The sequence below is a fragment of the Seriola lalandi genome, unplaced genomic scaffold (genome assembly GCF_002814215.2).
Source record: "Seriola lalandi dorsalis isolate HSWRI2012SDOR001 ecotype SW California unplaced genomic scaffold, Sedor1 jcf7180002054546, whole genome shotgun sequence".
In the NCBI taxonomy this organism is placed as follows: domain Eukaryota; kingdom Metazoa; phylum Chordata; class Actinopteri; order Carangiformes; family Carangidae; genus Seriola; species Seriola lalandi.
Genome location: NW_019525099.1, coordinates 749,137 through 774,809, shown reverse-complemented (window position 1 = coordinate 774,809; position 25,673 = coordinate 749,137). Strand labels below are relative to the sequence as shown.

Below are 25,673 nucleotides of genomic sequence, written 5' to 3'. Positions count from 1 at the left end.
TCAAGGCAGGAAGACTAGTGCAACTTGAATAACCCTCTGCCATTTAGCCTCTGCGTCTGTCACACCTGCCCACTGGTTTGAAACTGGTAGCTGTGGGTGGAATTTAAGGTTAATCCGGTAGTCTAAATTGAGAACACAAGTGGGCTTTACTAAATGTTGATGTCATTCAAAACTATACTTGCTGAGTAAATGAGTAAGGAATTTACTTTTTACTGAGCTGAATTGGTGGTTGTGTTAGCAATAACAACCTGACAAATTGCAATTTCAAGTTTCAAATGTTGAAAATTGTAAGCATTTATCAGGTGAAGTACCGATTGCCTCAGTGATACACAGTTTCACTGAGTCATATGGTTAACCTAAATGAGGTGCAATATGTGTCTCATTAAAAACAACCACAGTGTAGAGGCCAGTATAAAGCAAGAATATTAACAGTCAGCTCTCTCTATGTATACAATACCATTAACTAGAAACAGGTCAATTTAATGGATTCCCTGAACAGAAAAGCCTTCACTTAGGTGATATAGAGGACACCTCCATGTAATGTTATACTGCTCTTCATATATAAATTAGCTATACTTTCTAGTAGAAGTTTTTTCATTTCTGATGACATATTCTGGTTGGATGATTATAAAAAAAAACTTGTGTTTGAGGAAGCTTTGTGGTAGATTTAATCTGTGGAGCTAAAGAAAGAAGAAATACTTTTTTTTCAATATAATGTAATGTAAATGCAAAAGTTATTTTCTTTTCTGACCAGTAAAGTCCTTACCCTTATGTGGGATGGGTAATTGTATGCACATGGCATAATAAGTAACAAACCAACTATGCTATTATGATATTATATTTCCACGCTGACATTTACAAACACAATAAACTTTATTGTTTGTGTTACATATTTCCCGCACAGACAGCTATGATGTAATGTTGTTTCATTAAGCAACTTTTGTTGTCCAAAGAATTTCATCATCAGTGCGCAGCCATTTACTTGGAAAAGGCAGACAGGTGTTGTCATTGGCCGATCGCAGCTGTCAATCAAATAAGTGTGTGCGTCATTTCCGTTGTCAGGTGGCGCTGTCGCTGTGGAAAGATGCGATCAGCGAAGAGCGGAGGCTTATCCTTAATTGCTCATTTCGGTAACAGAGGCTAAACAACCCGAAACCAACCCTCTGTGGTCTCCCTTGTTTAAGCGAGAACCTCCGCATATCCACCATAGCGTTTACCCAAGAAATGTCCATGTTGTAAGGAGACAACGCAGACTTTACCCGGCGGTTTCGGCTCGAGGTAAGCGCGGTGGCGACTACGTTGCTATCTAGCTTTCTGGCACGGCTAGCCAGCTGTAATATTGCCTACTTTGTTTAAATGGCCTCACGGCTGCTCTGTAGCCTCCAGCCTTGCCTTACCTAACGCAGCTCGCCAGTGGTCATAACATAAACTATCTGGCACATGAAGATAGACGTTAAAGTTGTCGTAACCTAGCTAAGGACTGCTCTCTGTAGTTTGCACCGAAAGCCCAACTCCTTGTTGTGTTGTGTGTCCCTTTGTGTGGCCGGTGTGCCTGAAGCTGTGGCAGTGTCTTTAGCCGAGGAATTCCGTGAGCTTTGTTGTCGTACTAAGTTTGTATGTGCACTCAAGCTTAGTTTTGTTACCCTGCGTTAATGTACATCGTGAAAAAACACAAATGTGAACGTTTGTGTTTATTTAAATAAGCACCTCGATCAGACGTTGCCTACATTAACGCACGCCGGGTAAAGAGGTTTAATGTGTGTTTTAAAACGTCTCAGGGCGATCAAATAGTAATTGTTGTGGGCAAATCACATTAGCACCTGCTTAGTCGAGTTATTAGTAGCTCGTCGAGTGGTTTTGCACAAGTTAAAAGGCATAACGTCAGCGTTTTACTCTACGTCTCGTTTACAGTGCTCGCTGCCAGAACTGAGCGGTGTCCAGACCTTGTGGTCGCAAAATGGCACCAAACACTGTGTGACAGTCTCTGTGCATTTGTAATTACTTTCGTCAAGTGATCTACAGTGTGACCTTGTGTCCACAGCCTTGTTGTTCGGTCAAGGGCGTCGTTATTGTAATAGTCAACAGCTGCAGTTATAGGTAGGACGGTGTGTATGAGCTTACATGATTGATTGACATTTCAGTCAAGCAGCAGGATTCAAGCTTGTATGACCTTCGAGTTGCTTTACCTCTTTGCGCTGACTTTTATGTCCGATCTATTTGTGGATTTATTGATTTGGATCATACCATCTCACTGGCTTTACTTTGTAATCCACTGATATGTTTACAATCTGCTCTAGTGTCTTTTTGCTTTTTTGTCCACCTTGATACTACCTTGATTTTGCAATTAAGTTGTTCTTGCAGAGCCAGACAAGTGGCTTGGAGTCTTGGTGGGTGGATCTTGAGACACCTACGTGGTTGTTTTGTTCTGATACTATTTAAGGAGCCCACATTTCCCGTGGGCACCGGCAGCGTGTCTCTCCTCCTTTTGTGTGATATGATTCAGAGGCTGTATCTGTTCTTGTCCTCCCTCTGGTACAGTCAGAGGCAGTTAGAGGCAGTCTTGCTTGCCAGATCACTGGCTGTGCAGAGAGGCATAGCAGTGTCAAAAAAGGATAGCTGTGTGCTGTCATTGCACTGATGTCATTTAGGTCAGTGTGCATTAGTTGGTTGCATTGACCTTTGCTTTTTAGATGTGTTGGGGGTTGGCTCCACAGCACTTCAGCTGGTGTTTAGTGGGTAGATGAATAGCCTTGGGCCCATTTGCTGTGTATTGTGTAGCAGTTTCTGTCCATGAGTCAGTTTAGTGCTATAAGTCCAAGGTGCATAGATTAGTATACATTTTTAAACTCTGACTATATGGCTGCAGAGAAAGGAAATGCATGTAAGGTGCAATCACAGATAACCTTGTTAAAAATTTGGGAAATGGCCATAAATGGAAGACCTGTTTTGTTTCTTCTGCTTATTTTACTCAATCCAGCAGTCTTTCTTGAACTCAGACAACAATTGAAAACACATTTATCTGGCAGTACTAGAAGCAGTATGTACATTGTTTATTCTGCCAGCCATTTTGGCCACTGGATGAAAAAACTTTAAATAATTTCCTGCCCAGGAACCTCATGAATTGCAGTAGCTGATTATCCCCTGGTTTGCGTGCTCTAGAGAAAGATGCTCTCTTACTATTGGCAGCATGACTTGGTGTCACTCTGGCTTGTGCCATAAATGCTCTCAGAAAACCTCAGCTCATCAGACTCAGTGGGTGATGACTAGTGGAGATAGAGACAGATGGGCGAGAGACATGATGATGACACTGTCTGCTGTCTGGGATCACAAAAAGCCTCATGGAAGTGAGAATTCATACCAGCCCATACTGACTGCCAACTGTCCTGCCTCCTCTCTGCCCAAAAACGCCAACTGGCGAGTGGCACACGATTAGTTTTGAAACAGGAAGATGGTTTAATTCATTAGAAAAACAAATTTTCTCTAGTTTGTTTCACTTGCAAGACTAGTTATGTATTATGTTTTTTTGGCATTTGTCAGCCCTCTATTCGTTCGCTAGTTCTCAGTTTATGAGGTGCTTTGGATTTTATTGGTCTGAGTCACTTCTGTTGTGTAGTTTGCTGAAATATGCACACTGCTGCTATCAGTCAGTGACATTTTTACAACAGATATGTCACTTTGTGTTGTCTTTGTTGTGGACCTAAGTTCCATGAGGTATTTTATTTTATTTTTTTCTTCAGTTGACATGGTGTACATGTCAGAGGCTTGGGAGCACATTTCGCTCTTATCAGCGTTATCACCTGGACAACTTAAGCATTTCTGACCAATGGAAACTCAGAATGACTGTAGGATGAATCATTCCTCTCAGTGTAAGGCACTACTTCCCTGTTACGAGAAACAAATGAGGTTTCATCACATAGGAACTCAGTATCAGTAAACAAAGCATACCTCTTGCTCTCTGAATTCTGGGAGGTAGATCTGCTGTGGCAGTTAAAGTAGTTTGTGTAATGATGATGTGTCACACTGTGTCACTGGTTCTTCTGGCATGTGAATCTAGTTCCTTATCATAATGTCAGGGCTTGGCTTATTTATTTTTTTTTTGTTTCAGCCTTGTTCGAACATGCATGTCCTTTCAGAGGAAGGTCTGCACAGATAAGCTGGCTGTACAGATTTTGAGATAAAACGTGCAGATTAAGAGCGGAAGGATTTTCGAAACCTCTGTCCACTGCAGCAGGAAAAGCAAAAGATGGAAATGTGGTTCAGTGCTGAGATGTAAATTTTTAAAAAAAAGCCTCTGTTTAAAGAATTTGTGTGTTTGTGCAATGCAATTATGAGGAAGCGTTTACCATTTAAATAGCAGATTGTGGCACATTCGCATTTCTGTTGGGGAGATTGAATCTGAGGTGTTACCCTTGACGCCAGCAGCCATCACTCTGAATGGAGCCGTAATGGCCTCACATTCACACTGAGGTGTTGGTAAATGTGTGGGAGGGATATTTAAAATAGTCTGGGAGGAGCTGCCCTGAAGTTTACATCCTTTCACTTCTGTTCACTAATCAGTGTACTCTCTACCAGACTGTAGGACTACTGCCTAAGCCCAGGGTGAAGTCTTTATTTTTAAATAGGCTATTTATAAAACCATTGTTTGGTTACAAATTACCAAGTTATATTTGTCATCAGCTGAGAGTTTGCTTCCTGGCTGTCACATGTATGCACTTACCCTTTAACTTGACTATCTTTATCCTGTGTACTAATCTGATTTATTCTCCCATAGAGCTCCAGTATGTCCAAGCGGCGCTCGTCGGAGAGGGGGGCTGGAGAGACATCAGGCAGGGCCAGCAAGCTGCAATGTCCTGGGATATCCGGCAGTAACGCCAAGAGAGCCGGCCCCTTCATCCTTGGTGAGGAAGCTATTAGTATTTTCTCAAGCCCCAATACCCTAACGACTGTCATTCACACGGGATAACAACAGGGTCACCTGACCCTAACGACGGTCGTCCACATGAGACCACAACAACGGTCAGGTGAAACCAGTACTTTCACAGGTACTTTGGTAGACCCACCCACAAGAGGTTAAATACCTGGGTCCTACTCCACTTTCGTGGTCAGACTGGTGCGGACTAGAGAGACCAATACATAAGAACTGATGAAGCCGCTTGGATAAGAGGCGAAACGTCTTCCACAGACAAATATAAGTCCAGTTGCCTTCGATTTAATTTGAGAAAGAGTCAAGCCCCAATAGTATAGAAATAGTAGCCTGTGTGGCTGAGATTGCATCTAGTGTGCATTCTTTGTGAATGTGTAGCTGTTACATGTGTGCAGGAAATAAGTGAATGGTAGCTAGTTGTGAGTGTATGTGTGAGAGTCGTGGGGTGTCTCTGTGTATATGCACGCCTGGGACAAGAATGCGAAGAATTTTGCTGATCCCCATGACATCGGCCAGAAAGGTCTGAGTCTGTGCTGGAACAGGGTTATTTCCTCCCTCTGGAAAATGTATTTCTCTCCCATGCTCCGTCTTTTATGTTTTCTACTACACAACTCCTCCACTATTTGCAATGCAGAGTGCCAAAGAAAACATTACACCAGGGGTGTTAATGGGTACATGCACATGCAGCCTTTAATGAGTTGCAGTGAGAGCACACACTCTGGCATGTAGCCTGCCTTTTGGTCATGCAGCTGTTCCTTTTCTTTTTCTTGCAGGGCCTCGCTTGGGCAACTCACCAGTGCCCAGCATAGTGCAATGTCTGGCCAGAAAGGACGGCACAGATGACTTCTATCAGCTCAAAGTAAGTCTTATATTTCTCTCTTACACAAACACAGTGAGTTAAACATAGATATGAATAAAAACCTGAGCATATCTTTAAAAACAAAGCTATGATGTTCCAGCAGACACCTGAACCTTTGACCCTGCTTTGGTGGTGTTCACTTTATGGCCCCCTCTTTCAGTGTGACGCAAACAACAAAACCTCAGCTGGGCAATCTGTTTATAGGGGCTATCCGATGTCTGTTAGACAAGGGAAGGCTAGTAGAAAAGGTGGGGGCACAAGGAAGGGAGGAAGGTAACGCCCCACCTGGAATGTCAACTTTTAACCCCCATGACCACATAGTGAATCGGTTCGTGACCCTCCCCTCATACCCATGGCTACAGCGCCTCAATGTCTGCTGCACAACTTGTGTACTTCACATTAATATATGAGCCACTATTTCAAAGCTGCAGTCCCTCTTTGCTATCTCCATTCCACAGATTTTAACGTCTTGTTAAATACTAAGTAGATATAACTTAATGTCGTGGCTTAATTCATTAAAAGATTTAGAGTCAGGACTGAAGATTAGCTGCATACTAAATGGTTAAGGCTCTCTTTCCACTGTCTGATCCTGTATGAGTTCTTGTCTTGTGACCTCTAATGTTTGCTCTGTTCTCCTGTGTGATTACGGCAGATCCTGACACTGGAGGAGCGAGTGGACTCTGCAGGCGAGACTCAGGAGGAGAGGCAGGGGAAGATGCTGCTGCACACAGAGTACTCCCTCCTTTCTTTACTGCACAACCAGGATGGGGTCGTCCACCACCACGGCCTCTTCCAGGTAGATTAAGACCTGCACATATTTGGCAATTAAGATAGGTGCTTTGTATATAATCGGTCAAATCATTAATTTCATGGGCACAAAATTGTTTTTTATATTTTATGGTGTATCACTCGGCACTGTGTGGGCGAGCATTCTGCATATTTCAGACTGATAAATACACCAACATCACCATGGAGAAGTATCTGTTCATTTCGGTTTATAATATGGTGTCACCATGTAAGTACAAGAAGCAGCATGTTCTTTTCAGCTCTGTAATAGCAGAGGTAAGCTTGCCATTAGTCCAGCCAGCTGCATGTATTTTCCTTATCAGGCTTGTTTCAATAGAGAAGTGGGAGTACCATTAATAGCCACATTTATCTGCAGTCGTTTTCTATTCACAGCCCCATCCATTCACAATGAGCCTCCCCTCCCTCACCTGTCTTCCCGTCTGCCTCCTCCTCTAACTTTGTTATTGTTCCATCTGCCTTCTCTCTCCCTCTTTCTGTTTTCCTTCTTTGTCTCTCTTTCACATCCTGTCTGTTCTGCTCTGCCGGTGTTCTCAGAATAGCAGCATTGAGCCATGCACTCTGATTCATTTAGGTCTGCAATATTGATTGGATTTTTATAGTGCATCTCCACTGTGAGAGAACCAGTTAATAATGTACACTTTCAGAGGTGCTGACTGCATCTAAAAAAAAAAAAACCTGATACAGAAATCGATAAGAAGTGGTGACTCTGCTAAGACTGGAGTTGGAAGAAGAGGAATGACCTTTGTTATTCGTCCTCCACCACCCGGTGTGGAGGAGTGGAAGTGTCTTATTCACATCGGCTACATGCAGCCTGCTGATTGATAGCCTCTGCCCTTCTTCAGTCTATGTCCTTCTAAGCTGAATGAATCAGCTTGATCAGCCTGTACAGTACAGGAATCCATTCAGTTTGATGCATTCATGGATGCCTCGACTTATATTGATTGGACACTGGTGTAAAGTGCTTCTGAAATACATCAACAACTATGTCCACTTGCAAATAGAAGTGCCTTCCTGAACTGAAGATCATTTCTCACATTTCTCTTTTGTTGTTGTTCCCCAGGATCGAGCCTACGAAATAGTGGAGGACATGGAGGCCAACAAAGTGCGCAAGATGAAGAAGCGGATCTGTCTCGTGCTTGACTGCCTATGTGCTCATGACTTCAGCGACAAGACAGCAGATCTAATAAACCTTCAGCATTATGTCATAAAGGAGAAGCGACTGAGCGAGCGTGAGGCTATCGTCATCTTCTATGATGTGGTGCGTGTGGTGGAGGCCCTTCATAAGGTGAGTCTAGGTTAGTGTTATGTACCCTACTTCAAGATCATACTATCCAACGAACCATGAATGCTTAGCTTTCCATTTTCATCAATGAAGAAAGCTTGTATACTACAATGTTATTGTCAAATTGCAGGAGAAATTGTTTTGTTATTGTTTACTGGTAGCACATCCTTTCTGATTACTCATTTCCCCTGTTCGTGTGCCACTCCCAGAAACAAACTGATTGTTTTTGATACCAATGATTCACTAAAAACAATACAACCAAACATTTTTTTCCTTCTCTCTTTCCTGCCTGCAGAAAAACATTGTGCACAGAGACCTCAAGCTGGGAAATATGGTGCTGAACAAACGGTAAGATATAGCTCATTCACTCTCTCTGCCTTGTCACTCAGCTAGCTGGTTAAAACCTTCTCTCATTAAACCGGGTCATGTCATTTTAGCCTGCCAGTAAGTCATTCTGTGTCCGCTCACGTGTGCGAGAAGCCTCAGCAGGCCCCAGCAGCCCATATCCAATGTGCATTTGGCTTTAAACTCAAGCAGGGGTCACATTCTCAGACCAAGAGTGAGATCAGTCGCAGCAACCTAAAGCCTAACTCTCTTGTGCCTGACTCTGGGTCCGTGCCTGTGTGTTGAGTTGAAACCGGTGATTCATTCCCCATGGCTGGATTTTTGGAAGCAAAAGGTGAACTGGATTCCGATGCAAAAGAGGGCAAAGAATATGCCACTGCTTTGTTCTCAGTGGGAGAGTTTTTGGGGTCTTGGGGGGCGCGAGTAATGTTAAATAGCATGCAGGACCCTGTTGAGTGCACCTCAGGTCACAGAGTGCTGCAGTTCAGATAGGCCTTGCAGAATGGAAAACTACTCATCTGTAAAGCCCTGTCCAAACACTCTACATGCCGAGAGAGAGATGGTTTGCGTGTATTCAGGAGGTGAAAGCCTGTCTTTCTCATGTTGAGAGTACTACTATTTTATCCGCTATTTGATTTTTTAATATTGATTTGTCCAAGTTTGGATAAATTGACAGATTTTGCATCAATCCTTAGGAAGGTTTCCACTGAACAGCAGAGGTCTGCACACTCATTCCTGGCGACTCTCATAATAATCCCACAACACCAGTCTTTTCATTTTCATTTGGAAGGATGATTAACACATCTGCTTACACACACCTTCACATCCAAACATCTCATGCTTACATCACACACAAGTGAGTGTAATCATAGCGTTGTCCCACAGACTAAGAACATACTCGGACATGCAGATCATGTACGAGAAAATGGATAGAGATGTCATATGTTTTTACCACAGACACAATCTTCATCTCAGTCACCAGTGCCCATTGCCCCCACCACCACCTGCAGCAGCAGCAGCAGCAGCAGCAGTAGTAGTAGTTGTGGTGATGAAACAGGAGAGTGTTTTGGCCAGGGGAAGAGGGTGGTGGGGAGAGCAGCAGCAGACAGGCAGAACACTCCGTCCCAGCTGGAGACAAAGGAGAGGCCTGCCAAAGGCCCCATAGCTCAGAGCTGACTCACACCGCAATGCACGTCACACACACACACACACACACACACACACACACACACACACACAGTCATCATTTATTTACCCTCTACTCTGCTTTTTCTCTATTTTCTTTTACAACCAAATCCCTTTCCTGCCTCTGTGGTCTTTGTTTTGTCCCGTTTGTCATATCCCCTTTTTGCTTTTCACTTTTCCCTCCTCCTTTATGCATCATACTTTGCTTGCTTGCATGTTTCCTCTGACACTCCACCCTGTTTGTGTATGAATGTACAGTCAGTATGGGAAAGACATGGTCAATTTAGAGGTAGACCAATCCCCAAAATCCCCTTTCCTCACTGCTCGTCATCACTCTGGGAAATGCACCGATGCCATCAACAAGCTCAGCAGTTTATGCAAGAATAATGTGATTTCCTCTTGCAGAGCCAGCTCTTATGAAAGCAGGATGTCATAAATCAATCTGCAGGGTCATTGACGATGTATGTCACAGCTTTTGCTGTATTTCTAAGCTGACATAGCCATCCATAGACATACACCACAGCAAGGTGATTTTATTTTTTTAATTCTGTTTTGTTTTGGGTTTTTTTTTCCAGTGTGCTGTCTGTTTATATCAGCAAATTGCCTTTTTTGTCTGAGGGATGGATTACCACCACTTGCTTGTCTAATGGTATAAGTCAAGCAGTAACCATGATGCAATAATATATACCTTAAAAATGAGCACAATGCTACGATAAAGCTTGGGTATTAATAAAACCCTCCTAATGATCAGTTCTGAGAAATGTTTTTTTCTGGTCTCTGTAGAGGTTGCCCTGCGTTTAACCTCCTTTCTCGTCAGCTGGTGTATTTTCAGCAAAACGTTGTGGGGAGGGAGGAGAAATCATTGGGGCATTGGGTTTCTGGTTTCCTGACTTACCCGGGGTCACGTGACCAGGAAGCAGAGATGGTGTGGTCTCTCTTCAGTCCCCAGGGACCATTGCCTCACGAGGCAAACATGCAATTTAATTTACCCAATCTCCGGTGCAAGAATAGAAACCTGGGTCGTGATGCACACAGACAAAAGGACAGACTCCTCTATAAAGGAAGCTTTTATTCTTGAGGGTCCTTGAAGCATCACGCTCTGTTTCTCTGGCCCATCCTTTTTCAGATCACAAGGCCACTATATGGTTAGAGAGACTTGGATCACAAAAGCTGTTGAAGCGGCTGAATCACATAAGTAGCTGGAAATTATGTGGACTGAATGTTCTATGGGACGATTGAGATTGGAGCATTTGGTTGAAAATTGAGTGTTTGACAGGAATTGGCTCCAGACGCTGTAATGGGAGCTGTGTGTGTGTGTGTGTGTGTGTGTGTGATGGAGCAGGGTGTGAAAGTGAGAGAGAATAGGGGAAGCTGTTGACCTCAGGCTTTTTAGAAAGCGGATGCGGGTGAGAAGCGTGATCAAGAGAGGACCCAGGCTCTAGACCATGGCTGCTTTTGGGTGCGTTTGGTCTTTTGAGTGTGTTTTCATGCGTGCATGTTTAGCATGGGAGTGATTGTGTGGGTGCTCTCAAAGTTGTGCGTTTGTGTACATATTTTAAATCTTCTTGAGCTTTATATATTCGTCTGCCAGCCCATCACTATGCAGGCTTAGTCATCGGGACAATTATCCCAAGCCACAGGTTGACTCATATGTTTGTCAAAGTGCGGCTTTTTTTTTTTTTTTCTCTCTTCTAAAAGAACACAGTGATGTAGAACAGTCCATAGTCCTTCAGCTTTAATACTGTTAGGTTTCTCTCTGCCACAAGCAATTTTACCTTGATGACTCAGAGAAAAATTTTATAGTGCGACATTGTTTCCACAGAAACCAGATTAATCAAACATTGCTGGTAACAGCATTTGGGTCTCCTCAGACTTTGAAGCGCCAGTTTGTCTGGAGTGGTCTTAATCTCAAAAGCTAAAACTATGATGTTGGTGATAATAAACTCACTTTATGGAGAGCATTAGAGCTTACATAGTGTTTTTATAGGAAGGTACAAAAACAAGAACACAGGAGGAGATCAAAACGCGAAGTGCATTTTAGAGAAATTCATCTACAATAAATTTGTAATGCACAGTGCTTTCGAGTTTAAAGGCCCTCATTTTAAAAACACAGTAATCTTTAGCCCATGGATGTCATGCTGCAAGAGATGTCCATACTTGAAGAACAAATGCTATTTTAAAATCAGTTCTATACTTAGGCAAATTTTGTATTTTATACATTTACAAAATATGCAAGACATCTTCCTATGTTGCAACCACTTTTGCACAATCTTAGATTAAGAATTTTGTGTTGAATCAAATGAATTTTAATGAAAATATAACGTAAGGACATGGGAGACTTTTTTTTTTTCTAATGAGACTGGGTGTGCATGCTCTGTTTTGTATCTGGCAGTCATGAGATACTGATGTATTTTTAAGGCCAAGTGAACCGTGAGATTATTAAAACAACATGGCATGCTAGCAAGTTCTCCCTGTATCTATTGGGCTGTGTTTACTTCGCGCTTTGGGCTGTGAGTGCAGTGTTTCACATTCTGAACTTACATTTTGTTATGACGAGTAAGACTGTTTTGCTAGTATCTTCCATTGTTTCATTATGTTAAGTAGCGAATCCAGAGGGGGCCGTGTTTATGAGAACTGGAAATAGTTGTCATTATTTGATTTTTTTTAAAAAAAAGAAAAGATTCCTGGTGTAATATTAGGTATTGATCAGGTCTGTGTGCATGTGTGCTTACAGGACTCACCGAATCACTATTACCAACTTCTGCCTGGGAAAACACCTGGTGAGCGAGGACGACCTGCTGAAAGACCAGAGAGGAAGTCCGGCCTACATCAGCCCTGATGTATTAAGTGGTAAGTGAAAAAAACAAAGGACAACAAACAAGGTGCTTTTCAAACAGTCTGAATAGTGCTGAAAATCTGGTTTCTGACATTTAGCCCTGACGGGTGTGCATCACCCAGTTTTTGTCACTTTCAAAAACTGGCAATCCAACAGTCGCACCTTATTTTTGCAGCAATTGACCATCTGTGTACAGGTGTGAAAACCTTCCTCACGGCATTAGATTTGCTAAGTGAAATAGTGAAACAAAATTGTTGTATGTATTTCCCAGAATGACACAACATTGTAATTAGACAAGTGACCCATGTTGGTATGTGTCCAGATGGGATCCTTGGATTCTTTTGTAGGCCATTGCATAACGTTAAGCAGTCAGTCTTGTGTTTGATTTTCCGGTTATTAGGCAACAAGAAAGAGGTTATGTTGCAATCTCGGACTGACAAAAGCCAGGAATAGCTTTTCTCTTTCTGTCTTTGTTTGTGTTATCATGGTGATGTTGCATTTTCTCATGGTATGTGTCTGCAGAGGAGGCTACTTTCCTCTTTGTGTGAAACACTCTGTCTGAAAAAAAGCAGAAATCCATTTTTATTGTTCAGCCTCACAATGCTCATTTGTCAAAGCAAATGTGCAAATCAGAGCATTACACACCAGTCATGTTGATGCTTGAGCATGCACTTCTGTGGTAGACCCCCAGTTTTATCCATTTTCACTTATTTCCAGAGCAACATCCTGGACAGTGGACAAGATTGAGAATAACAAAAATCGCTCACCTCCAGCCACTCAAACTGTAGATAAAACCGGGGCATGTATATCAGCATAACGTGACAGGCACACAATTAAACAGAGCTTCAGTGACTCACACACTGATGACTCACTGAAGGGAAACTACTCCCATCTATCCCCTTCCCTTCCCATCCCGTGTGTGTGTGTGTGTGTGTGTGTGTGTGTGTGTGTGTGTGTGTGACAAGCTTTAACATAATTGCCTGCTGCTGTTGCTGCTGCCTGCCTGGCTGTAACAACACTGCCTATGGTCATGCACAGCCATGATGCTCCACCCTCACCAGTTCCAGTTTATTCATCAGTGATCCACAGCTCAGGGTTAATTATAAAAGCAGTTCTCCCATTTCAAAAGTCAGCAGTGTGTGGGAAATTTCTAGGAAAAATAATGGAGTCATTGCTTGTGTTTGTGTTTGCTCATCTCGTTAATCATTAGACCTTGTAACTTGACAGGAATTGAACTTGTTAAAAGGTTGATCACCCCTGAGTAACACAGGGCATTGCACTGAACAAATAGTTGATTTCAACCTCTATTGCTTAGATGCTTATTCACTTCAAAATAGCAACATGTTTTGATATCAAACACAAATCCTGATCTGCTCTTTCCTGTCTCCAGGTCGGCCATATCGTGGTAAACCCAGTGACATGTGGGCTCTTGGTGTGGTACTGTTCACCATGTTGTATGGCCAGTTCCCCTTTTATGACAGCATACCTCAAGAGCTCTTCCGCAAGATCAAGGCTGCCGAGTACTCTATTCCAGAGTGAGTACTTGTCCTGTCCATGTGACATTAGGTGAAGTATTCAAAACAATACAATTAGCTCTCACAACAGTCATACCATAGTAAATGGTATGTGTGTGCTGTTTATTTATCACTAAACAAACAATAATTTATTCTCTATTCATCCTTCCATATTTCTGCAACACAGAATGAAATTAACTGTAACTGCTGTTATACTAACAGGGAGTTTTCCCGCCTCAAGATTTCCCCCTCAAGCGAAATGAATCACATCAAAACAGGCTGTATAGATCTTCACTACAACACAATAAAAAATATATCTGAAAAATATCTTTTAATGCAAAATATTTACTGAGAAATAATCACATTTTCATGTTCAGTTTGGACCTAAAACAATGGTCGTATAATCTTTCTAATGGCGTTAAAGCCTTGTGACTTACAGTAGTCACATTTTACTAATAAAACTGTCCTTTCCTGTTCCCTCCACCTCCTCCCAGGGATGGTCGCGTGTCAGAGAACACAGTGTGCCTAATCCGAAAGCTGTTGGTGCTGGACCCTCAGCAGAGGCTGACTGCAGGAGAGGTGCTGGAGTCGCTTAGTGCCATCATTGCCTCATGGTAATTGCGCCCCCTGCTGGCTTTTAGAAAAGAATATTGTCGTCTTTATTTTTGAAGAGTTTAGAAATAATTGTAATGAATTACAAATGGATTGTGAAATTTCTACTACTAGCTGCAATCAGTTTCTGCTGGTTGGCTTTGTGTTTATAATTTGATTTCGTAGGCTCTTGAATTCTGTGCACATACAAGTATGTTGCTGTTGGCCAACAGCTCAGTGATCAGTGTTAATCATCATCCTTTCCTAATCTCAGGCAAACTGTTTCATCGTTGAGTGGCCCTCTGCAGGTGGTGCCAGATATTGATGACCAGATCAATCACCCAGAACATCTGCAAGAGGTAAATTATTAAATTACACATTCCACATTCACAGGTCTGAATATGGAACCTGTCGAATTAATCCGTAGGGGCTAAAATAGATGTACTTAAGATACAGAATTCACACTTGATAATAGCAAAGTACAATTATATGTAACAATGGAAATTTTCATTTGGTTTTACTGTTTACATTCTCAGATACACTAGGAGTAAATTTCATTCATCCCAGATGCTGCAGAACAATGAACAGAATACATTGTCTTCCCTCAGGCCAAGGTGATAGAAGAGTCTTCACAGTATGAGTTTGAGAACTACATGCGCCAGCAGCTCCTGTTGGCTGAAGAAAAGAACACTATTCATGAGGCTAAGAGCTTTCTCACCAAGCGCCAGTTTGGCAACATCCCACCTGTAAGGCGTCTCGGCCATGACGCTCAGCCTGTCAGCCCACTAGATGCTGCCATTCTGGCACAACGTTTCCTCCGGAAGTAGTTCCCAACCACCTTTCCCAGCCTCTCTGGTCTCCCCAGGGAGTAAGGAGACCTGCAGAGTCCAGAGAGGATGGAGGAGGATATGTCCCGAAGCTGAACTTGCATACATGGGGCCGAGCCTGAACGAAGGTATAGATGGCCCAATTCGTAGGTTGGCTTTGGGCAAGCTAGGTGGAGCAGTCACGAGGAGGGCACTAGAACAAACTGCCAACCCAGAACTTCACTCCTCATATCTGGATCCTCTAGTGAAATATGGAGAGGCCTGGAGGAAGATCTGAACCAAAGGTTCTTTGCCCTCAGGTCACCCACAGTCAGATCTCACTGTGCAATAAACCTGATGGCACAGTCACATATGGGGCTAACACGAGGCTCTGCCTCGAGTGCTGAAGAGACTATTTAACCCCATATTCCTCCTCCTTCTTTGAGATCCCCCTACTGTAACACTTTACCCATCAACTCTGGATCCCCTGAGCAATACAGGACCAGAATCATGTAGCAACCCTTTCTCTTCCCAGTGGTTAATGGTATTGCCTCAAGTAAGATCACCTGATCACAGCCGTCACCTCTCTTTACCTTCATTCCACCCTCCTCCTCTCACTCCCTTCTCTTCCTCTCTGTTTTCCTGTATCAAAAGTGATCCAGACCGCTCCTGTCTGTAACTCTGACTTCAAATCAATCTACCTCTCTGTCTCTCTTCTCTGTTGGTAAACCATGCTCACTGTTCTGAGACAAGGGATTGTAACAAAGGAGTCTTGATGCCACCAGTGACATAAAGCATTAATGTTTTCTGTCAGTGATAATGCTTTGAAACCTTTTCAGTGGTTTCGAAAAATCTGAATAAGCTTTTTATCATATTTACCACAATAAGTAGCATTTTATCCCTACCTTTGCTTTGAAGATATTGAATATCAAAGTACAAGCATCCTTTGATATTCACAGAATGCATTGTCTCCTGCTTTTGCTCACCCCTGTGGAAATCTATTTTTAGCATCTAGGCAGCTAGTGTGAGGTACCTGGAAGTCACAATGCCAAGAACTGAATGGGAATAACTGTTGGATCCTCCATGCCAAGGTATATTGATGGTAACGCTTCCTCAGTGCCATTATAGTGAAGATCAGGCACTGTCATGTTTCTATTGCCAAAAAAACATGTCTTAAAATTATTCTTAGCCAAGGAAACTGGTACCCACAGCCTCATTCAGAATCAAATGGCTTCCAGGTATTCCAACTTCCCTGTTTCTCTTTATCAAGACAGATCATGGGACAAGTGTTTTTCAGTATGAATGTGAACTGTCATTCTGTGCTTTGATATGTCTGCAGTATCCATGAGTGTGTATGTGTGTTTTTTCAGGCCAGGCGTAATAAGAGTCTGCGGAGCTGTCGAGCTGTTAACCTCTGACAGTCACAGACCCTTTAAGCTATCCTCCAATCTTTGTGTTCTGTTATCTGGCCTGCCTCATTGGCAGACACTGTGAAAACCAGAGCAGGCTTTGCGAAGACAGGGCTTGACAAAATGTTTTAGCGGTGGTCATGAATGCTTTCTTAAGATTGGAAAATATCACATATCTATTGCCATTCCGAAGCCCTCTCTCCAGTTCAACTTGTACATGCTTGTATTATCTCATTTCATAGGCTCTATGAGAGACTAGCTGGTGGCTGGTAATCGATACTGTAATATTTCACAGAGAAATGAAAATATATACTCATAGGGTTTAAGTTTAGTTGCTGGGTCTTCTTGGCTGTTGGTGCATTCTTCTCTTTTATCAAAGTGTTTCTTCAAACCATGGCAAAGCTACTAACCAGTGACTGTTAGGCATCTGTACACAGCAACTTGCCTTTGCGTATTGGTACCTGCTTCAGGCTCTCTAGATTTCTTCCTATTTATATTCAATCTGATTGCATGAACATAGGCTCTGGAATATTTTCAAATGTCTTTCCGTCTACTTTTTTCTTGTAATTTCATGTTGATTTATTTATTCACTAGTGTAGACTCCTCCTCCTGCCCCCTCCCCCAAAAAACACTGGGGCTTGTCTCACAGACATAGATCATACTCAGGCAAAAAGTTTCTTTGTAAATTAAAAAATCTTTAAAGTTCCTTAGACTAAAACTGGGTGTAACTTATGTCAGTGAAACTGGCCCCAAATCTCTTTGCTCTCACAGCTTTAAGAAGTGTTGTTAGCTCCAACATTGACTCAACTTTAACAATCTCATTTTGATCCTTCCAGCCACATTAATAACAGGTAGCATCTTTGTGTTTTTTCTCCTGTTTGGACTCCTGAATCATTTTCTTGCCATTTTGCCACTAAGTCTGTGGTCAACTTAAGCTACACTAATAACGAGACTGACTTTTGCATAGTTCTATTTTTTACAGAATACAAAATGATACTCGCACGATATCTTGATTCGCGGGAGGGTTTTTGTAGTGTTTTTGGTTGGTTTTTTTTCCTGTCATTACCCCATATCCCCCAGTCAAGGCTGCACTCTCTGGTCAGTATGTAAATAATGTACCATCTTGACTGCGCCAGTCATATTGTATGTAGTTCCACCCAGTGAGATACCAACTCTGTTTCAACACATACCGATTGACGTGCATTATAGGCCACGTTGGCCATCAACCACCACATCCGGAGGCTAAAATAATATATAAAGAGACTTATCGGCTTTCTCCCAACTCAATGTGAATTCCATGGGTATACAGCAGTATTGTAGTAGTCTAGGTTGTTCATCAGAAAAGGGTGTTTCGTGAACACCGTAGCCATTGCTGAATGCTGACATTAAGTGATCGTCTGTGGAAATGTCTTATGCCATCTTCCATGATGCCCAACTACAGATTAGTAACTAGAGGTTCAATAGACCTTTGATGTAGATGTTATTATCTGTCCCCCCCTTAATCAAAAAGTGTTTCACTTTCTAGCTAGTGGATTGTACCACATTCAATGTTTGTTTTTACAGAGTCGTATTGGTAGACTGCAACGTGGACTGAAAAGCATGGAAATAGTGTGAGGTTAAACTCTGTGTAAAACATGTGACTGTTGCATGATTTTGAACTTGCAAGGTGTGCCAGAGCAATGGATGCAGAAGCTGAAGATAATTTACTCATTTGGGTCCTAAAAGCTAAAATCCAGAGCGAGAATTCCACATTATATACTCCCCGATTGGATGAGTAGTATTAGTTTTCAGAAAGATCAGTAATGACTTTATGATTTTATTTTTTTATTTTTTTTTATTTTTTTCACACACCCTGGTTCCAAAGTTATTAAGACGTCAGTATATAATCAATATATTACTGACCGTTTCAACTGGAAACTTAGTGTAGGATATGAAATGTGGTGTAGTTTAAACCCAATGGGATAATGTGTTGTAAGCTGCTTGGTCGGACATGGGCATCTAGATACAGAAAACTGCGTAATTGTACAGATGAAAACGCGTTTGTATAAAAAACATATTTTTCTACTTCATCAGATCTCTACATGCATGTCAGCAATAAACTTTGATATGGAAACATTCAACTATCTCATGTCTTTGTATTCTCGTGCTTCCTTCCATTACCACCGGGTGGAGCACTTTCTTAAAAAATGAAACTAAAGTGAGCACTAGGAGGAGCGAATTTAATGTTGGCACTTTTTAAGGACACAATACTGAATGTTCTTCTTTGTTGGTTTCCACATATTTCTCTACCAGATGTGGACAATACAATCTACAGAAGATGTTCAGTTACTGTGCCAACCATCTGCATGTGCTTCAGGCTTCAGAGGGTGAAACCTGTGTTAAGAATGAACAGAATATAGAATAATTGACTCTCTGTGCGTCTAAACCGCCTCAGTCTTGCGGTGAGTCGGGTTTTGGACCAGACCGTGGTAGACGTGCTCAAACAGGAAGGCTCCTGCTGACTCTGACAGCACCACGGGACCCTGTGGGCTGCTCTCCTGATTTCCCCCACATCACCTCAGGCCTTTGAACACAAACACACACCCCCCTCTTCAGCAGGGCATTAATTCCATTAGAAATCATGTCAAGCCTGCCAAAAAATACACACAGATACACATGGAAATTTCATTTTAAGCAAACCTGACAGACATTGGATTAAATCTGTGATAATGGCATGTGCAAATGTTGTATGAACAGTCACTATGAAACACTGAAGAATTTTTTATAAAAAAAAAAGATACATCTGTATCATGTTTTCTGTACATCCACATTTTACTAGGGTGATTTAAGTGCGCCCAGTGGCTCCCACTGACGTCAAAGTTAAATCTTTTGCCTACTACATACAGACCAGTTTCAGTCAATAAGTAGCCACCAAAGGCAAAAATGCTGCACTGGCTCAGTCAAAAGAATAATTTAATACTGACTAACCTTTCCCACCCTTCTGTGTCTCAACTGGGTCTCTCCTCTGGGTCATTACACCCCTCTCCCAGCATGTCAAGCTAAGTAGAAAAGTCCAGCAATCTCAAGGGTCAAAGTTCCACTGATGCTTTGTCACCATAAACTACAACCAGCTGGTCTTGAGGAGGTCCATCCTGGATCCATGTGTGTTTCAAACAAACGATTGTTAAGACATATGCAATGTTCTTGCTTAATTACCTTAGAGAGCATTACGTATTCAGTTTCACTGGAAAAGGGCTGGATTTATCCAGCTGGACACGGATGACAACGGATAAACAATCCACAATTCCAGATGTGTGTATGTAACAGTATTGTCATGGTTCTGTGTGTGTGTGTGTGTGTGTGTGTGTGTTTGTGTGTGTACTTTACTGGCAGCAGTGTATTTAACTGTTAAAAATGTGTTTGCAATAATTGATTTAAGTGCACAGTTACTTTTATATCTTCAGGTGTTAATGTCTGTCGGAGCATGTGAATATGTGTTGTGTGCTGTAGCCAGCATAGGCTTTATATGGCCTCTCGGACACAAAAACCAAAATATATGACTATTTACAACATCAAACAATGTTCTCACAGCTGCCTTAAGACAGGACACATGAAATCAGATGATCTATGCCATGCCTCAGAGCGTTAAACATCAGTGGTAGCCGGTGGAAGTTCCCGCTTCTGAACATGTGGCTCTGCTGGCTAATTATCAAACATTGTCTAGCACCGTCTAATTTCTACTGTTTATATTCTTCTTACTGTCTCAATTGAGAATCAAAGCAAAAGAAAAGAACTTCCTGTTCTCAGTGGCAAAAACATTTAATTTCCAAAGGCCCTTAGGGATTGTAATGACCATTAAACTCCACAAAATGAAAGTGTTGGACGTGGCAAAGTAGTGATACACTATTTTTAGAGCCTCAAAGGAAACTGCTTTCATTATAATCATTAGAATCAAAAGTGTTTATTCCCTTGAGAGTGTTAAAGTGCTCAGTGAGTTTAGTGAGAGTGTTCCTGTTACATTATGAGATGACTTTTAGGCAAAGTTGACATTCTGGCCTGTGAAGGGAAACTAGTGCTCAAAGTAGAAACAGTTCATCTTCTGAGGAGCACCCCTCAGCTCACAGTAGTGTACTACCGGAACGAAAAGCTACATTTGTAAAACTAATATCCAGCATACTGTGTCCTATTTGAAGGAACAGATCGCTGAATAAGCATTTTCACTTGTTTCCAGCTGATACCGTTTAAGACTCATAAAGGAGAGGAGAAGATGAGATTAGCAGCGTTACCATTTTCTTCAATTTTCATTTTTGCTGGCCAGCCTTCATGGCCACGTAACAGACCTTGAAACATGTGCATAAGGTCCCCATATGAGTAGCAAGGATGGAAAACATCTGCTAAAGGTTTTTCTTTACTTTATTTTAAGTTACTTTGTTTTTGTCTCGCTCCTCACATTTGAGTGTTGAAATAGATAATAAAACGGATGAACAAGCACCATTACATAGTACTATCAGCCGCACAGTGAGCAGCTATGACCACAAAACACGTTAACTGTATTAATTGTCCAAATGTCTTCGTTTTATCCTATTCATTTATTTTGCAGTTCAGTTAATTGCTGTCACATGCTGCGATGTTCTCAAACTAATACTGTGTGACTTTGAATTCAGTGCTCAAGGTCTATAACCTTAACATGATCCTTACATTGGAGACAATAAAACAAACGAGGCAACAAAACCACCAGCCCTCGTATTCTGCCCACATTAGAGAAACACAACCGAATTCAGTAACAGACAGCGACTTGTGTGATGTGGCTGTAAATCCGGTGCCAGCACAAGCAAAGACTTTGTTGTGGTACTGTGCACATGGTGTGTGTGTGCCCTACAGCAATATATTCAGGGAACTGAACAGGACACTTACCAAGTCTAGCACAGATATATATATATATATATATACTAACTGTTTTCCTCAGCACATATTTCTTTAAAATCATAAAACATACAATGCGTCAAGCTTTCATGTGAAAACCAATTCATCGACTTCTTTTTTTAGCCTTTCTTCCTGAACATTAGATGATTAGATAACCATTTTCTTTGCTTTGTGTTAAATACAGCTGAAACGACAGGGGGGAAACAGCTAGCATTATAGCTAACGTAGCCGTGTCTCCCTGTTTTTTCTTCATGCTAAGCTAACTGGCTGCTGCCTCCAGCTACATATTTATCATACGGAGGAGAGCTCCCTATCTTACGTACTAAAAAAAGTGAATATATGTGTTTAACAAAAGGCTTTAGATACTACTTTTTATTTTCCTGTTGCAGTTGTTTTTTTGTCATCAACATCCATCAGTCTGATATATTGTGTGGGTATGAATCCTGACCAAAAGGTTTTATTACTAAAACTTCATGCAGACCCTCAGGCATAACCCCTCCTCACTCATAATCACCTGAGCCCCATCAGTGTATTGCAGAAGATTGTTTACAGCTGCTGTGTCTCTCTGTGGCGTTGCCCTGAAATGCTTGACATCTATATTCTGTTATTCGTGTTTAGTGTGTTTGCATTTGACGTGATGCAGAAGGGTTGTTCTGGTCCATCCGGTTCTTGCATATTTTGCCTACAAATGGCTCGAGTCTATCGTACTGGTGCATAAGTCTCGAGAGGAAGACGCTGAGAAGAGCCAGACCCGATGATGGGGGAGCATTATGGAGTGAGAAATGAAAGTTTGCTCATGTATATCTTCTTCTTTTTTTTTTTGCTACTTTGCTACTTTTGCTTTCAGGTTGTTTTTTTTTTTTTTTAAATAAACTGCTCTTCTTCAGCGACATACTGAGCAAAGTATCTGACTGATTCCCCTCTTCTCCTTCTACCTTTCTTCACCTCCTCAACCCTTCTGTCAGGAGCTGAGTGGGAAATCCAAAATGGCGCAAGAATGAGTGTGTCATTTTCAAACTGCCCGCTAACTCTGAACATCTGGTCCTACGGGGAGGAGGGCGACCCAGTCAATGGGAGCCCTTGTCTCCCCTGTCAACACCATGAGAACAGCCCGCCACAAGGTGAACAAGGAGGCAAGTGTGTGTTTAAAATGTGTGTTTGTGTACATGTGTGTGTGTGTGTGTGTGCATGTGTATGGACTAACGCTGGTTATGCTGGAGTGATGTTTAACAGGCATCGTTAAGACTCATGCAAACTGTGGAAGAGCTACTGTAGTTTGAATGAATGAATGATTTTTCTTCAATCTCGCCTGAAAACAAGCGTCTGAATTTGATTCGATTATCACAGGAAATAGACACAATACACTATGTGTATAATGTATTCTAAAATCTTACCTGAAACATTCATGAAAAAAAAAAAAACATGAACATGAACATGAACGTGCACTGCGTGGATTCTGCTTCTGATCTGTAAGGTTTCACTCATGTTTATTGGGATGCAAATGTTTCTTTTTTAAAAATCCCTTCCTGATCTTGTTGTTGTTTATTGCTCCACATGCACCTTGATGTCGTATTAATTCAGTGGCCATTTATCGCTGCCACTGATGAAGGTCCTGTGGCAAAAGGTGTGCTGAAGATGATTCTTCTCAGAGGGTCAGCAAGTGTCCGAGTCAATTTCATTACTTACGATTGGCCCGGTGAAGGAGCAACAGTACACGCTTATGTGTGACCTGGAGAAGAACCTGGCCTAAAAGATGCTACACAGACCTTTCAGTTGCCTCTATGATGACTCCCATCAAATATAATAATACCTGATTGAGAGTAGTCTGATTGTATGATTAGTGTAAATCTGGGTCAGCATTTAGTGAGAGGCGCTACTTCTCTGTGTGACCTGGCCTGGTGACATGAAGAATTGTTTTACTCATTTTTATGACAGAATCAGATCCAGGCCTCTGGGACATGTTCATAAAGGAAAGTATCTTTGTCCCATATGTATGATATCTTTGTTGTCATTTTGCTTTACCTGCCTTCCAAATAATAAAAAAAAATAAATACTCTCACACGCCAATCCCGCACTGAGCAGTTGTGAGTAGAGGTAAAGTCGGCTTGGGAAAAAGAGCCCGTTCTCCATCGCCGGTGATTACGACTCTCTCAGCTGTCCCCACTCAGCACAGTCAGCAGAGAGAAAACTCTGCTAATGGTAATGCTGTGGAAAAACTCAGCTGTCTGTCTGCACCTCTCCGTCCCTGATGATGCTCAGGCTCACGCCACATTCTCCCTCAGACGTACAGATATAAACAGTACGGACACATACTTACAGTAAATCACATACTGTACTTTACAGGAATAGTATGGAGAAATGTTTCTATTCGGTTTGGACGGACATGAGGACTATGATTTACAGCTACGCTTTAAATCCATAACATCTTTTGGAAACAAGCCTTTTTTTCACATTTAAAACCAAGTGTTTCTTTTTAAATCTACTATTTAGCTTTCTTTGTTTTCGCTCCCTGAACCTTAAGTTTTTGTTCATGTTTCATCTGCATTATAGAATAGACTGTGAAATGTAATATCATGTCAGGACCCTCTCAAAAACAAAATGATGCAGCTCTAGGGGCCCGTTTTCCTGCAAACAATAAAATCTGTACAAAAAAACAGCTGTTTCTTTTAGGTTTGTTAACATTCATGGCACATACAGACATATGCAGCTGTTGACCAGAGCACAGAGGAGCTTTCAACAAAAAACCCCCCAAAAAAACATTGCTTTGCTTTTGCCTTAGGCTTTGTAATTTAACTTTTACACACTGCTTTCAGCACCTTTATAAACTGCTCTTTTCACCCCAGCACCACAATGTTAAGTCTGCTGTTACTTCAAAATACTTCAAAAATACCTGGGGCCTTCTCATGTTACTGCAATTCACACTAAAACTAAGACAATTCAATACGGTACATGAAACGCTGAGTTTTGGCATCAGTTGTGTGGGTGTTCAACAGCTGAATCATTTACAGAAATCAAATGATTTCACTTGACATGTGAGAATGTTGAGGAAAATGAAACCCACCAGCAAGAAAATACAAGGCCTTATGCTCATCATTTTGCCAGGAAAGATACCAGATTTACCAAAACGCTGAATAAATTCTGACTCTCACATCCTCCTCCTCTTCTTTTCGACATCCGCCCACTCCTTCATCCTGTGTCTGTTGGTAGCAAACAGCCCTTGGATTTCCTCTTTCTGCCCCCTTCAAAAGGCACTTTTGGTGTGGGTGGTCGAGACACGTCTCTTTCTTTTTGTGTGTGCTGTAAATATTTTCTCCAATCAAAGAGTCAAACTTCAGAGCTCAGCCCTAATCTCTGGAAGTCCATCACTAAGACACACATCAAAGCACAGGATGAAGCAGATGGGTTAAGAGAGAGAGGGAAAGAGTGCACGTCTCTTCCTCTTAGTATAGTGTTTGTAGTGAGAAGGACTTTGTGATATAATTTCTGCAACTCACAGATACACAAATAAGGATTACGCCATATGGGATCAAATTTCTCTGCACACAAAGCCTTAAAACGAGACTGTGACTTCTGAAAAATGAAATATCCCAGTTTGTTCGTACAAGTGAAAACCTAAATTCATAATCCTAAATTTAAAACACTTTTGGTTTTGTCACTACACCATTGTTTGTAGCAGATCATCAAGATGCCTGATGTCGACGTCTTTAAAACAACTGACTTCAGAGAATCTTAGGAAATTTTGAAGGAATTTTGAAGGAAAATTCAAAGGACCACTATCTTGTAATTATTTCCACTGTGGTTTTTTGTTCAGCTAAAGTGAACAGACTCCAGGGGTCAGAGGTTTCCAAAGTCTGACACTGTGGGCCCCCTCTCAGACAAACTTGAGACCACTATTCTCCTCCAACACTCCCCTGTCTACTCTGTCTAACAAAATATTGATGGTTCAAATATTCACAGGTTTTGTTACTCTGATCATTCTTTGTATTAATAAGATATGGGGGATAATCATGCTCTAAGTTTTAGAACTACAGCTCCCACAATGGTTTGGGGCATGTAAACAGGAAGTTTGATGTTGCCAGGTGTATTAGTATGAGGGCTGCAACTCAAGCCCCTGAAGACAACAATTCTTTGCAACATGTATTTGTTGACATTTCGAAATATTGGCCCCATTAAGTGTATGCCGAATTAGCTATTAGCACTTCCTGTTTGCATT

General features: G+C 41.7%; 1 protein-coding gene across 2 annotated transcripts; it reads left to right on the top strand.

Moving 5' to 3' along the window:
• Positions 1–1,059: 1,059 nt before the first annotated feature.
• stk40 (serine/threonine kinase 40) lies at positions 1,060–18,678 on the top strand. Of its 2 annotated transcripts, none has more exons than XM_023415249.2 (11): positions 1,060–1,278; positions 4,772–4,898; positions 5,698–5,783; positions 6,436–6,579; positions 7,651–7,875; positions 8,168–8,220; positions 12,137–12,252; positions 13,629–13,773; positions 14,247–14,366; positions 14,618–14,702; positions 14,952–18,678. In XM_023415249.2, exons 2-11 carry the CDS (start codon positions 4,781–4,783, stop codon positions 15,168–15,170), a joined length of 1,311 nt encoding a protein of 436 aa, XP_023271017.1. In that variant the 5' UTR covers positions 1,060–1,278; positions 4,772–4,780; the 3' UTR covers positions 15,171–18,678. The 2 variants fall into 2 exon arrangements, with proteins under 2 accessions (XP_023271017.1, XP_023271018.1); XM_023415250.2 differs by having other exon boundaries at positions 14,880–15,018.
• The last annotated feature ends 6,995 nt before the right edge of the window (positions 18,679–25,673 follow it).

What these genes read in the sequence shown, in the direction of transcription:
- stk40 (XM_023415249.2), top strand. Translation starts at nt 4,781, where the DNA reads ATGTCCAAGCGGCGCTCGTCGGAGAGGGGGGCTGGAGAGACATCAGGC. An exon ending in AGCCGGCCCCTTCATCCTTG is followed by an intron (nt 4,899 to 5,697) that starts GTGAGGAAGCTA and finishes TTTTTCTTGCAG; the next exon opens with GGCCTCGCTTGGGCAACTCA. An exon ending in ATGACTTCTATCAGCTCAAA is followed by an intron (nt 5,784 to 6,435) that starts GTAAGTCTTATA and finishes TGATTACGGCAG; the next exon opens with ATCCTGACACTGGAGGAGCG.